The sequence below is a fragment of the Staurois parvus genome, unplaced genomic scaffold (assembly GCF_062004578.1).
Source record: "Staurois parvus isolate SC_StPar_1 unplaced genomic scaffold, SC_StPar_1.0 ptg000151l, whole genome shotgun sequence".
Lineage (NCBI taxonomy): Eukaryota > Metazoa > Chordata > Amphibia > Anura > Ranidae > Staurois > Staurois parvus.
This window is the reverse complement of record NW_028317947.1, coordinates 20,246,550-20,261,944: the sequence shown is the minus strand read 5'-3', so window position 1 is coordinate 20,261,944 and position 15,395 is coordinate 20,246,550. Positions and strand designations below refer to the sequence as shown.

The 15,395-nt window shown below is 39.4% G+C and overlaps 1 protein-coding gene across 3 annotated transcripts in view; it reads left to right on the top strand.

Moving 5' to 3' along the window:
- TANC2 (tetratricopeptide repeat, ankyrin repeat and coiled-coil containing 2) overlaps positions 1–15,395 on the top strand; it is a 518,532-nt gene that overhangs the window by 216,348 nt on the left and 286,789 nt on the right. For all 3 annotated transcript variants that reach the window (XM_089674602.1, XM_089674601.1, XM_089674599.1), the window contains exon 3: positions 9,747–9,846. In XM_089674602.1, coding sequence (XP_089530728.1) covers positions 9,780–9,846 — 67 coding nt within the window. In that variant the 5' untranslated portion in view covers positions 9,747–9,779. The remainder of the gene's footprint in view (positions 1–9,746; positions 9,847–15,395) is intronic.

Here is a 15,395-nt window from a genome sequence, read left to right as displayed (position 1 = left end):
GGGGAGTTTTTTAGTCAAATTTCATATAAGGGATGTTGACAAACATACGGGAAACCTCTCATAATTTTCCCGATACAAGATAAGTGCCAGCTTTTATTTAGGTTCACTTCCAGCCAAGAAAATCCAGTGAACAGATCTAATCTAACCCACCTGTCCCAAATCAGTTGGCTGGGGCTGTCCTCCATGGTCCCCACCCTTAGACATCCCAAATCCAAAAGTCTAGTGACCGTTTCTTGAAATATGTATATTTAGTTGCCATGCTAATTCAAATTTTTTTTTAAACTAAACAACAGAGCAGTCCTTATTGTCTATACCAATAGCATTCTGCAGCTATAGTGCTCAGGGTCCATGCTGGGAAATCAGATGTTTGTACCATTATTCTGAGATCCTGGATGTAGTGGATTACATTAAAACACATCACATACTTATTACACTTGTACATCCCAAGGGGAGAACTGGGCTTGAACATATTTGAGTGGAGAAGCTCCCCCCTTTCAGAGCAGGACCCACACTCAGTGCTGCTGAGTATCATATAGATACTTGTTTCCTGTTCAGACCTGCAATCCCAATGCCACAAGTAGTTGAAGCTGGATGACTTTCCTCCCCTAAATGCTGTGATTTATCCAGCCACTTCTGCCCTTTCCCACAATCCAGTCTCTCTGCCCCTCTCTCCACTATCCAGGCACAGTGATTCTCTCACTTTCTCTTCCATGATCTAGTCTCATTGCAAGCAACCCCCCCCACACGCACTCACACTCATTCCAATGTTGCTGATTCCAAAATGTTCTTTAAAAAACGACATTCACCTTGCACCCAGCCCACCCCTCATTGTGGCACCACAGCACAATTTGCATTTTACATTTTCTTTTGCCTACAGGAAACATTGCCTGCCATGGTAGAATCAGTTGGTTGTCTTTTCCGTTCTCTCCTGGGCAGCTGCCTATTCAATTCTAGGAAAACAATATGGAGTGACAACCCCTAGGCTGGAGCTTAAAGCCCCTTTCACATGGGGCAGACTCTGATCCATGTAAATTTCTTCCTCTAAAGCTGGCGATAGGCTGTATACACTGGTAGCTTTTCAAATCAATGTTCATATAAAAAAATCTCATCAGTACATTCAGTAATGCCAACAGAGACTTGACAAACGATGTTCAAAAGTACTAGTTTTGTTTGCTTTTTTTCTCAAAGGAAACACACTGTTTGAAATTTCTTTGTTCGAAAAAAAATGTTCCAAACTGCGCCTTCGAATTTTCTTGTCACTATGGTTGAAAATGAACATCAACTTGTCCCCACTAGTCATTAGAAAAGCGAATGGATGTTCAGAAAACAACACTTTCAAGTGCAATTCTACCAGGGTATGGACAGCTTAACAAACTGTGTTTAAATACTGATAAAGACTTACTTCAGTGGGATTTGTTTAAAATGTGTCACTTCCCCTTAAAAAAAAATAAATAAAAAACCCTTACCTTCTTGAAAGTTCCAGCTGTGCTTCAACTTACTGATAATTATTTTAGCAGTGTTTTTCCTCTGGAAGTCTCCATTTTTGTGCATGTCTCAGGAGAACCCTGTCTGGTGTCAGTGTTATTCCTGATGTGTGTAATCTGTTCATTTAGTTTTAAAATGTAAATTTGCATGCTGTCGTGATCCAATGGATCTTTACTGCCTGTTCTGAAACAGTGGTAATTATGTAAGTCTTTAAAACCATTATCTTTACATCTTTTTTTATTTTAGGACCCTTCTAGTTTTAAATAGCCCCAGGCGAGCTTTGTCTGCATTGAAATCCATTGTATTTTGAAAGTTTTGCATGGCTTTGCTTGACAAATGGTACAAGAATTACTTTTATCCTTACCATGTTGTGATTAGATGACTCTTCTGCGTGATAACCTTCTCTTGTGAGATTTTTAAACATTGACTAAGATAAACCCCTTTTTGATCAGAAATGTTTGCCAGCTACTCCTAATTGTTTATACATTTATTGCTGTACTCTATACATATTCCCTCATTTTCCACAGAATCCCCTGTACATTCAGGATATCATATACAGCAGATTAAATCTGTTTTGTAAAAGTTGCATCTCCACTCCCAGTGCTTATGTCGAAATGATTTCCCCAGTTTTTTAGCAGGGAATAGTAGTACCTCTATAAATAAGCCCTTTGGGGCTGGGCAAAGTGTATCAGGGGGTGTGTGGCCTGGTAGGAGCCAGGCTGAAACCCCATCTCACTCTCCTCTAACCTGGTCTGTGTGTGGTCAATGTGTGGCAACCCTACTATTTGTTAGGGAATAGTTTTGATTACATGTGTAGTGCTTACTCCCACAGGAGCCATTGTAAGTTTCCCCGGGTTCTTCCCTAGTGGATTGCCCGGCAGCCAGAAACATGAAAACAGCCACTCTTCTTTCTCAATAAATATTAACAAAGAAAGAGGATTTTTAACTGTGCCAACATATAATCCAACAACAAAATATTATAAAAAAGTAATATTTTATTCAATGACATGTAAAAACAAACACCCTAAGTATGGTATTATTAAAATTGTTAATTAATTACAATTGAAGTCAAGATGACTCAGAACATTATTGCAGAAGCTTCTACTCAACATGTTTCACCACGATCTGGATTCTTCAAGAGTTTTATGAGCATTGCACATGGTGTCACTATTAGATAAAATACAGTATATTTAAGCAAATGCAATACATCATATATACATCATATATCAAATATCACATTCATCAGTAGATGAACATTAACATTTGAAAAAAAAACACAATACAGCAATGAATTCCTTAAAGGGTGTCATACCTAGGGGTTTAAAGGAATCGCACTGCAGGCCTTAACATACTTAAAAGACTTCCATAGCAATACAGGGGGCCAATCTAGGGCAATATTCCTGGCCATAAGGGGGACAAGTTATCCCAAATTACTTTCTGTAAACATAAGTAATATTACAAATCCTATAATACTGCATGTATGTAGCAACAAAAATGGACCAAACCAGGCCCCTCATTGATGAATAAACATTACATTTTGGGAATGGAAACGATAGTGATCCCACCACAAATTATCAGACAATGGGTCAGCCAGTTGATACATGCAAAAATGGATTTTTCTTAAAGGAGCATTCCCCTTCATCTACCCCAGAGTAATAAAATGACAAATGACCCACTCACTAAATTAATGGAAAAAGAGAGAGAAAAAAATAAAACATTCTAGGGGTGATCTGTTTTTTTTTGGTCATTATTTTTGGAGAACTTGGATAGGATTGAGGGAATAGAGTGGGATACTCCAAAAACAGAAACTATGTACAGGTTGAGGAGAGTGATATCTCCTTTCAATAGAGCTGAAGCCAAAATCCTTGCATATAGCAAACTATGAACTTTGTAATAGAAGCAGTAAAAACACACAAGCTTCTTCCTTTAGAGCAACTAGACCTGAGTCCCTTTACAGAGAACTAGGTAGACTAAGCTCTTCGGAACACCAGCTGGTGTTTCCTTTAGACAAACTCACAGCTGACTCTCTAGCACAAGAGCTTTTGATAGCAGCCAAAAAGTCTTTAAGGTCTTTCACAGAAGTCTGTAATCACAAAATGTTCAAGGGAAGTTGTTGTCTCCTTCCGACATCCATGCGACATCTTTCTGCAGCGATACCAGCTTAGATCTTCAGCAGACAGCCCCTCAGTCAACTCTCTATAACTTCAGTATACAGGCAAGCACATGGCAGCATTGTCTTGGAGGGCAGCAGCCCTCCAGGATGGACTGATCCTCAGCAGGAAAACACCCAGAAACCCAGTCTCTCGAAGGATTTATGCAGTTACCCAAACGTCTTCAGAGCCATGCTCCCTGGGATTGGCCAGGGCTGCATAAATACTCATACTGCCATCTGCATAGCTCCACACATATGTTCTAGAGAATTCCACACACAACCACACAGCTCAACTGATAGTGAGGCAGCACTAAATCCAACTAATCCTAGCAGCTATCTAGAAGGGTGCTACACATGTTTCCATAGTAATGGCAATGTTATCACCACAAATTCTGCATATGTGCATCCAGTATATCACATAGGTTTGTGGGCAGCACAGCCTTTGTCATTCTTCCCTAGGCGAGATATGAGGAAGTCAAGGGATGTAATCATGAAGCAATATGATTTTTGTCAAATGAGATGATTAACAATAAAGAGGATTATGTAAAATATAAAATAAGGTGGAAGGTCTGCTTAAGGAAAAAGAGCCTCGTCTCGGACCTGCATCAGCGTGACTGGATAGTAAAGAAGCAGTAGCACTCTGAGGAGATTTTCTCTGTCTAAGCATATTCACAGTCTGCACTGTGCAAAGCAATGGAGCCTGATGGACTCCCAAGTGCTGGGCTTTTCTGTTTCAGAGTCCTACTGTGCAGACAATTGTATTTCTGATCTAAAAACAAGTTCAATTCTACCTAGAAATACATTTAATGCTCCATGCACACTAGCAGTGTTTTTATTTTTTGGGGGGGGGGGTTTTAGCTCAAAAAACACTGGATAAACTAGCATTTTTTGGTAGTGTTAGAGTAGTGTTTTATTTTTTTTAAGTCAGGTAAATATCAAACATTGCATACGATTACCATGAATTTATATATGTACCAAGCAGGTAAAAACTCTTTTATCCTTTCCATGTGTTTTTCAGTTTCTCTTCAACAGCCATGAAAGAAAGTTTATAGTGCTCACTAGCTAAAGCTGAAATTTACACATAAGTAAATGAGTCAAAGTAGAAACTGATTTCCTTTTCTCCATATAATTGGTTGCCTTTCTGACAGCTGCACAGGAAAAGACAGAGAGACTGAAAAAAAAGAAAGATATATTGGATACCTCCATTTGAAGAAAACTGTAAAATAAAACTAACCCTAACCATTTAAGATGCATTTTATATCTGCCTGGCGTTTTGGAAAGGATTGTATCGGGCTGACATCACAGATTTAGCAACACTATAAGATTACTTCTATGTCAGAAGATTTCAAAGTTGCTTTCAATAAAATTTTGAAATCCAGATTTTAGATAAGATTCTGCAGTATAAAAATGGCACTGTTGATATAACGGAACTTCTGGCTTAGTGCTGATGATGTGGAATGAAAAAGTCAAATAGACCCGACACCAAATGCTCGTCAGTAGAACTCTATAAGCTTTTGCCTAACAGCAGTAACTCACTAAGGGTACTGCATGGTTTGACTTTCAATAACATGCTCATCTCTCGCTTTTAAATTGTAGCCTGCACAGTGTTTACTGTAAACTCTCTTCATTCAGGAAAATCCTTGTTCTGTCTTTCTGTAGTTTTGTCAATATTGTACAATGTCTACAGATCTGACGGCAAACCTTTACTTTAAAAATGGCTAGAGTAATACTAATAATAATGCACAGCAGTACATCTAATCGAGAGGGCACTCTGCAATATTTTCTTGTAAACGATCATTTTGCTGGTCTATTTATGACACAATGTTTTTGCTTTGCCAACAGGAACTCAATTAGCAGCAGCGTCCTGGGTCTTCTGCTGCGATTATTACAATAAATTTTACAGGTACCTGCTGTGCAGACAAATCTGTGCAGTTATTTTCTTTTCGTCTTTATAGACAAAAGTGTTGTTTAGCGCTGAACATGTACAGGTTAAAGGGAACTGTCTCTCAAAAGTTGCTCATGAGTTCTCATCCTGCCTGGTTCCTGTATTTTGAAAACATTTAAAAGCTCTTTCAAATGTTTTTGTTATTTTACCTAAATATTAGTGTAGTTGTAATCTCTATGTAACTTGTTTGCTTTACTGCAATGATGGCCTTACATGTTGTGGCTGCAGTTTTTAGTGTTGTGGCTGATCAATTCCCCTATGTCCATGTATTAATTCACCTAGCTTGTCCTTATTCACTAAAGGGACAGGAAACTTTTTGTTCCTCTGTGTTGCGTCATAAATGTGGGAGCGCTAATGTGTTGAAAACACATCTCTTCTGGCATGATCTCTCTAAGTGCTCTGCCTCTTTGAGTAGTAGAGTTACTATTTAACTCTCACCTGCATTTAAAGAACCTCTTTCTTGTAATGAAACACTATGCATGGCAGTTCATTGCTGTGTCCCGCAATGCATGTGTGCTCCCTTGTGTTGAGTGCCATTAACAATGACAGGTTCTATCATAAGTATAGCGCATGGCATGCATTACTGCAGTGTATAGGTCTGAATAGAGTGCACACAGGCTATCCACATAAATCCACATGGTAAATGTTACCATTGCCAATAAACTTTTTTTTTTTTTTTTATTGTAATAAAAACTTTCTTGCTGCTTTGATTCCAGAATGTTAGAGATTCTGTATATAGCCTTACAGAACAGTGCACAGTCCACATGTGTTTATCTGCTGTTTCACTACAAACAGGAAACAGGAACTTTATCATAGAGAAAAGACAAAGCGTTTACCATAGATGCAGCTATAAACTTATAAACACTACCATCCACTGGTTGAAGAATATATCTTTACTGAATATTGATGCTGATGTAGCTGTACGAATATACATGAACATTGTATCCCAACACAGAAAGACCTTGCCATTTGGATAAGCAGGAGGCAGATATGGCTGCTCCCAGTTACGTATATAATTACAAACTATTATTATTATTATACAAGATTTATATAGCGCCAACAGTTTGCGCAGCGCTTTACAAAATGGAGGTAGACATTACAGTTACAATACAATTTGGTACAAGAGGAAACAGAGCGCCCTGTTCATTAGAGCTTACAGTCTAGGAACTATGCATAAAAACAAGCCTTTGAAAATGTTATCACACTTTGATAAGATTTACATTTAACCACATCCCAACCGCCCTATAGCAGTTATACTGCTACAGGGCGGCAGGGGTGCGTAAAATCACGTGTATATATACATGATTTTGTATTTCCGGGCAGGGGGCGTGCGCCCTACCCGCGCCACCATTCGCGGTCATGGCTGTCAATCACCAGTACCGGCCGGTGATTACCCGCTGGTGCCCGATGATTACCGAGGATCTCGAATGGGGCGGAGGGCTGCTTTATTTACTAACAGTCCTCCTCCCTGTTAGCTCGGGCACACTGCTCTGGATGGCTGTGCACAGCACAGCCATCCAGAGCAGTGTGCTTACAGTGAAGCACTAACACACCACCCCCAGTAAAACACCCCAGCAAACAGTTAACCCGTTGATCGCCCCTCATGTTAACCCCTTCCTGCCCAGTGCCATTAGTACAGTATCAGTGCTTTTTTTTTTTTTTTTTTTTTTAAGCACTGATCACTGTATTGGTGTCACTGGGGATGTCAGTGACACCAAGTCAGTTCCTCCCCAGTGTCAGAATGCCTGCCGCAGTCCCGCTGTAAGTCACCAATTGCCGCCATTACTAGTAAAAAAGAAAAACAAAATTTCAGTATATATATACCGCCATTTGTAAACGCTATATCTTTCATGTAAACCAATTAATTTACATGTATTAGGATTTTTTTTTTTTAGCAAAGACATAGCAGAATACATTTTTGTCTAAATTTATGATGAAATTAGATTTTTTAAAATTTTGTTACTGGACATGTTTAATAGCGAAAAGTCAGAAATGTTTTTTTCTCAAAATTGGCGGTGTTATTTTTTTTTATAGCGAAAAAAATAAAAACCGCACAGGCGATCAAATACCACCGAAAGAAAGCTCAATTAGTGGGAAAAAAGACGTAAATTTAATTTGGGTGTAGCATTGCATGACTGCGCAATTGTCAGTTAAAGTAACGCAGCGCCGTAACGCAAAAAATGGCCTCCTCAGGAAGGGGGGGAAATCCTCAGCAAAGCAAGTGGTTAATCGATCTTGTTCACATGCATTTCAAAGGCAACCAATAAAAATGCTTTGTCAACAACAATATTGGCAGGGAAGAGACTGTAGATTTCTGTAGGTCTATACGCCCTGGTTTTAAGTACAGTATATGGGATCGTGTGCAAGTAGGTGGAACAGAATTGAAACAGACACTAATTCACTTGAGTTCCACATAATCCTCCTTTTTCAGCATAAAAGAATATCTGTATAGCTGATCCCTCTATTAAGGCATTTTCAGTGACTTAATGTGCAGTTGGTATTATTACGCCCCACAAGCACATATCCAGCTATTGTTCCTTTATGTGCCTTAATGGTGGAACAGGTGCACTGCTGGCTCAAGGAAAATGTAAACAAAATCTTCAGTGAAAAGGTTCCTAGTTAGCCCGTGTAATTGGCAGTTTTCTAGCTATTATGGCAAGAAAATATGGGAGCTCCATGGATTACAGACAACCTAGAAAGCCTTGACACCTGCATGTTTTAAGAGAAAGTCAGCAATGGCAGCTCCCATATTTCTATTTTCACAGAATTCCTTTAAATATAGATACAGATAGATATTAGCCATTAAGCTTTCAGTGCTTCATTGCAATTACTATTTATCTTTTTCTGATATGTATCATCTGCCACACAGAGAGTACATTGTTTTCAGTGAGTTGGCAATCTTGTACACCAATTTTGAGAAGGTGCTGTAAAATACAACCACAAATATGACCACTGCCAGGTACATATTTCATTAAAGCTGGCCTTGCATAGAATGCAAAGTCCACTTTTCAGTGTAACCCCTTCCCCCTGGTTAACATACTGAATATACTGAACACCTGTAGGGGAAAAAAGTTAGGTAATATAATTATCTTTTTTCCTAGATTCAGTAGCATGGAAGGTGAGCTCATCATTCTTTCATTGAGATCCTAGGGAATGTTGAGTACTCAAAATCTCATTGGAAGACACACATAGCACAGTGCAGGAACATCTTAGGTTTGAGCTACATAACATTCTCCAGATCTCACTGGAAGGAGGACACTGTCACCCCCGCTTAGGCGTCATGGTGGCAAACTGGGAAAAGGTCATTATTATCTACCCCTGCCCCACAGGTGATGTATATGAAGACCACTTTCAAAGCGGACCTTCCACCTCCTTAGGACGATTCCGCCTCTCCACCCCTCCTCCCATTCTTTGCAAGAATAGGGCTTTTTTCTTTTCATATAAAATTCGCCCCACCTCCCCATGCATTTCCACACGCTTCCCACTGTGCTTTCCGGGATATGTACATCACATATCCCAGGAGGCATAGGCTTTCATTGAGTAAAGGAGGGGGGCAGGCCTGTTTGTGTGTCATCGGGAGGAATGCCCTCTGAACCTGGAACATCCGGCAGCCTAGCAATGACGTCAGAGAAACATGGTGGCTCAGGACCAATCGCTGCCAGAGGAGAAGAGGCACTGGACAGCGCTGGATCCACTGGGTGGGCGAGTATCAAAAATTAGCAGAACTCATCACCAGGTAGTTATTCTTCTTTTATATTGAAAGACTATATATTCTTTTCAAGGGATCCGTCTATTGCTAAATTTGTTGAATTATTGGTGTGAGTGGAAGAACAACATAGCTTTGGAGGGGGTGCGAAGAGACAGAGCCTTAATCTTCTTAATCTCTGCAGCCTCTGAAAGATCTGAAGCCAATCTGTTAATAACACCATAGCGCCTGACTATAGCTATGGCATCAGTATTGGGTGGACTGGTCCTTTTAATGAATCATTACATATTTAAATGTTTCGCTATTGTACCCACTGTATAATGATTTTTTTTTTGTCAACTTTGGAGATATCAGTAATTTCTAGAACCTCAAAAATAGTTTTCAGGTAGCATGTCACAGCCTTCGGATATGTTGTGTGGCCGAATATGTGATTCTCTATTTGGACCTTTTTGTTTCAGATTTGTGCCTGACGTGAGACTAGTGGTGCAGACATGTTTCGGAACAGTCTGAAGATGCTTCTCAGTGGTGGAAAATCCAACAGGAAGAACCGGTCCAGTGGTAAGACAACTCATGATAAACCATTTGGTATTCATTTAAAGTCTCTTTTCTGTTCTACTGCAGCTAATACCTATGTGCATAGAGTTTAGTAATATATTGGCTAGGGAGCTCAGCATAAAGGGCTGTATTATGGTGGGATTAGCAACCTGACTTCATTTTGTTAATAAATCAGTATGGAAAATGTTACTGTTTGTCAAAATGTTTCTTCTTATTGTTGGAAGTATTATTATACAGTTTGTGAGGCGCTTTACAGAATGAATTGTTGACATTTTATTCTTCTGAAAAATGCAAAAATATAACAGTTATTGTCTAAATTTTTATTTTTGATTGGTGCTGTACAAAATACTGGTCATTTAAAGAGACGCCGTCACTGTGTCTATTTAGAAGTGCTCTTCTCCCTTGGCTGTCGCAACAAAATTCCCGCTGTTCCTGATTCGGGGGGATGTGATCTCTTCTCATGATAAAGTGTTTGGGCGTAGCTCCCAACTGGTAGGCCTGAGCACTGCAACACGATGAAGAGGGTGATGTCATTGCTACCTTTAACCTGCTGACACCAAATTCCTATGTATTATCACATGCATGCTGAGATGAACAAATAAACTTCCAGTGCTGACCTCTCCTTAAGAAAATGATCAATGCTTTGAGTCATTTACATTTTGAAACCAATGGATCTACAGGAAAGCCAGGCAGCAGATAGCATTTCAGATGAAAATTAGCAATGGCAGCCAATATATAGTATATAGTTAATCAGGTTACAAAAGCACACAAGTCTATCTAGTCCAACCAATAGAAAAAATGAATAAATATAAAACCTCCATATACCCAATATCCACAGCTGATCCAGAGGAAGGCAGAAAACCCAATAAAGTGTATTCCAATTTGCTCCAGCAGAAGAAAAAAATCCTTTCTGATTCCCTAAAGGTGTTTTGGATATTTCCTGGATCAACAGTCTCTGTAGTTATTACCTATATATGTTAATATGCAGTTATATTTTGTGCCTTTTGGAATTCATCCAGTTCTTTTTTAAAACAATCTACTGAGCTGGCCAGAACTAGTTTTTGAGGGAGTCTATTCCACATATTCACAGCTCTTACGTACATACAGGTAAATTCCTCTTCCTACTGATGTAGAGTCCCCCTTGTCTTTGTGATGACCTTAATGTAAATAACTCCAAGTTTTACTATATGAACCACTTGTGTATTTATACTTGTTGAACAGATTCCTTTTTAATCTCCTCTTCTCAAGAGAGAATAAATTCAGTTCCTCTAATCTTTCCTCATAGCTGAGCTCCTCCATGCCTCTTATCAGTTTCGTTGCCCTTCTCTGCCCTTTCTCAGTTCCCCAGTATCTTTTTTGTGAATTGGTGCCCAAAACTGAACTGCATATTCCAGATGAAGTGTTATTAATGCTTTCTTCTTATCACAAATTTATGTTAGATTTCCATGTCCTTCACTCCACCACTGAAAGCACAGTGAGGTTGCGCTTAGTACTGTTGTTGTAAAAGGTATTCCAGGACTGGTCCAAAACCACGTTTAGTCTGGGTAAAAAAATTCCGTGAGGAAGGACTCTGATACCATAAACTTAAGTTGGCCATGGTGAACCAGATGATGAATTATCAGAGGATAGCACTGTCGCCCCTCTACTACCCAAGATCATGGGATCCAGAAATTGAAGGAGTTGGGAGGATAATTTGCAGCCACACAGTGACTGCAGTTACGGTTGTGGCAGTGCCCGATGTATTTAAACAGCTGCTGGCACTGGCTGTCAGGTGAAAATTGCCTCAGTGGGAGGCTCATTCGTCTGCTCTGTTAAGTATGAAGAGGAATCAGATTTTGTTTTTTTTAGTTTAGTTTAGCCTGAAGGTCAAATGGGGAAAAAAAAACAATTTGTGTGTAGCCAACTTTTCTAATGCTTACTATATTGTGTCATACTTGCCTTCATGTCTAAGGACACCTCTAAGAGGTGTCTAATGTTCTACAACAGGCTTGTGTATAGACAGCATAGCTCAGAATTACGCATTTTTTAATTTACGAAATTGTCCAGCAGGAGGCAGCAGGCTGCCACTTTGAATTATCTAGACGCCTTTATAGTTTATTAAGGAACAATAAGGGGAAAATTTGCAGTGCTGGCATCTTTGATTGCCACCATGCATTACAAGTATGTATCTGCAGTGGCAAGTTCAAAGAATAGGCAAAAACACAGAAGAACCGCATAAAAACAACTATAAATAGTCAAATCACAGATCAGAGACCTGATTCTCTGCCAAGTGTGTGGCATATTCAGTTTTGAAGACATACAGCTTTGTATAGGTGACCATTCCATAGGCAGTAATAGCTTTCTGTACAAATAAAATTATACATAAGCTAAGTACATAAGATTTTGCCAGGAACAGAAAATGTGTTGTCACAAGTAATTACACATATGTATTGTCCACAATGATATAGTTGATTATTACTGTAGAAGAAAAGATCAGTGAAAATAGGCAAACTATTCTGTTCAGGTGTACGACAAACTGTGAACTTCGACGTTTTAATAATTTCTTATGTCAGTGGCAAGCCTAAAAGAAATCAGTAGTGCGAAATTGCATAGGTGCATTGTACAGAGGGAGAGCAGTGGTGACCCGAAGTTCACCTAAAAGGATGGGTGGATACTTGACAGGATAATTGCTAAATGCCAGAAAAGTAAATTCTTCACAATTAACCTAGATTAGCACCTCTGTGACTGAGTCCTAAAAACAAATTTAAAAACAAAACATCAAAAGGTACACTGGCCTAGTGCATTATCCCACGGATATTTTTTTAATACTCTATTAAAAAATGTAGGTTCACAGCCACTAACTTGTGGCACAGTAGTAGGTACAGCCTAGTGTGTTCCAATGCCAAAAAGATGCCAGCTAGGATCCCAGTTTGCTTACGGGTTTCAAGGGAAGACCCTCCTCTTTAGTTTGGCTAAACTAGAGATTCATATCCTAATAGATCCTTAGGCTGCCTTTGCCATGTTAGAACTATACGGATTTTAGATTTAGTCCTAGGATGCACAGTTTCAGTACCTATTCAATTCAAATGCTCAGTTGCAGTTACATGGTGGAGCTTTAGAAACTAGAGGTCAAAGATGTTTGGTCACATGTCTAAGGGCCTGTGCAGACGGGCTTTTGTTTGCTTCAAACAAGTTTTGCAGCAAGTCAACTGCACCTGTGATTGAATTCTGAATGACCTCAGAAGTGCTCCAAACTGATGTCAATGACACAAGCCTAAAAGCCATATGTCCAGGTCCCAACTGTGCGCAGAAACTGTTAATTGCTAAAACTTGTTAAATCAAAAATCTTTAAGTTTGGGAAACAAATGAAAGATTAAAATTGATCTCCGGGTTTCATTTAATGTTAAATAGTTTGTTTGGACCCAGCTGGTGCTTCACTATTAGTTGCAGCGGCTGTGTGGGCTGTACAAGCTATATGTAGCCTCACCTGTATACAGTGCTGTGTTCCAGGAGCAGTGCGAACACTTCTTGTCCCAATCCCAGAAAAAAATTGAGTCGGCAAGATCAGTGCTCAGTCTTTAATAGGGAACTTTGTATTCTATGAATAAATACAAAACGTTCTCTGATTGGCTGAGGCAGAGTTTGTGACACCAGCCAGCCTCTCAGATTCAGTTTTTTTTTTTTTTGTTTTTTTTTTATGGTGGAGTGGAAAAGGGTTAAAAACCCATTGAAGTTTTTCTTACTTTCTGTGACCCCCCCCCCCCCCCCCCTGTCCTCAGAACAGAAAAAGGGGGGAAATCTTCCAATGCGGTTGCTTATTATGGGGCTACTTCCTAAGAGGAGATATTTTCTGGCTTTGTAGGGATTTGTTGTCAGTCTCTGTCCTGCCTTTATAACAATAAAATAAAAGGAAAATCACCCAAACTGATAGGGGTTTAACGATTCCCTATCCTATCCAAAACTGAAAAGAAAAAGTTTTGGGTATACATACACTTTAATATATACTTCATTTTTTAATCATTAAAAATTCTTATAAAAGGTGTCACACAGGGAGTCTACAGTAAAGCTCTGTGTAAACTACAACTCGCAGCTTAAGATGCCCATTTGTGGCTCAAATTTTAACTGTTGGTAGCCTCGTTGGCACCATCTGGCTTTACAAGACACAGTTGAAAAATCTAAGGAGTAGGTTCAGGAAAATGTTCACTGAACAGTGTCTGCAGCTCATCAAGAGTTCGGGTTGTCAGGCATCCGTGGGTGTTGCGGCTGGTTGAACACAATGACTGGCAGTTTGGTCTTTACTAGATGAATCTATTGTTCTTCTCACAGAAATCTAACGATGTAGGGCTAGTCTTACCAAGCTCTCTCTTAATTGAGTAGAGTGGCAAGGGAAGGAAAGCCTATATGTCTCTTACCTTGTAAAACAACCCAAATAGTTTATCATTGATCACTTACCCACTGTTCTCTGCATAAGGAGCTTAGAGAGCTGTGGCGAGAGAAACAGCAGTACACTGATCTCCCAGTGAATTGCTATCGTGGAGGGGGGGGGGTGACGCAGAACAAAGCTTATCTTTGAAGGAGAGCATACTGAGTTCTCAGCACACCTAGAGAACTGACCACACTGTGCTCTCATGCCTATTGCGGTCAGTTATTAACTGGAAAGCAGAAGAACTGGCAGGAACACCAGGGGTTTCACACAAAGGAAGCAACAGAAAGAGAACAGGATACTTTTTCATACAAGTACATGGTACAGCAGGTACATATCAGGAATATGAAATATTGGGTTTACATGTTCTTTAAATTGAACTTGAAGCTTTTTCCTGCATGCCCATTGATTGTCTATTATTATAGACACATTTTATGACATTTTAATGGGATATACTAATCTTTGTTTTATAAAGATTGTTTATCAATTTCAAACATTTCTGTACTTCTTAGGTTTCTTGTTATTCCTTAGTGTGTTTTGTTTTATTTTTTTCCTTAACATATACAGCTTCTGGGAATACATTCCTAGTTTCTGCTTGATTTGAGATATGACGTTGCTCTGGGTATCTGATCCAGAAAGGGCAACGTTAGATGTGTTGAAACTGATTCTTTATCTGGGTGACTTAACAGCTCTGCTTTGGCCTCTTTCCCTCTTTACTGTGTAACTGCTTCATTTAGTCACAGGATGTCAGGGATGGGTCAGGAAAATATGTACTTGAACACATGCTTATGTATGATTTACGAGCCTGTGCACCCTGATAGACAGAATAATCAGCTATGATGGTAGGCCATAATACATCTCCTTGTTCAGTGATCCTTGTCATACCTGCTGTATACTTCACATCTTGCATGTGAGGTCTAGGATTATGAAATAACATTGTTCATTTCTGGAGACTCTGTGTGCATATGCTTTCCTTCTCTACCCCAATGCTTTACAGATATAGAGATTGTAAAATAATGTATTCAATCCAGAGAAAAACATGTAAGGCTGATCCAAGTTATTAATTTCACATTTTCACGTAGGCACTTAAGCTGGCCATAGATGTTGTTCAGTCAGCAGGCTGAAAAAAAAGAGCACATTTTTTCATCCA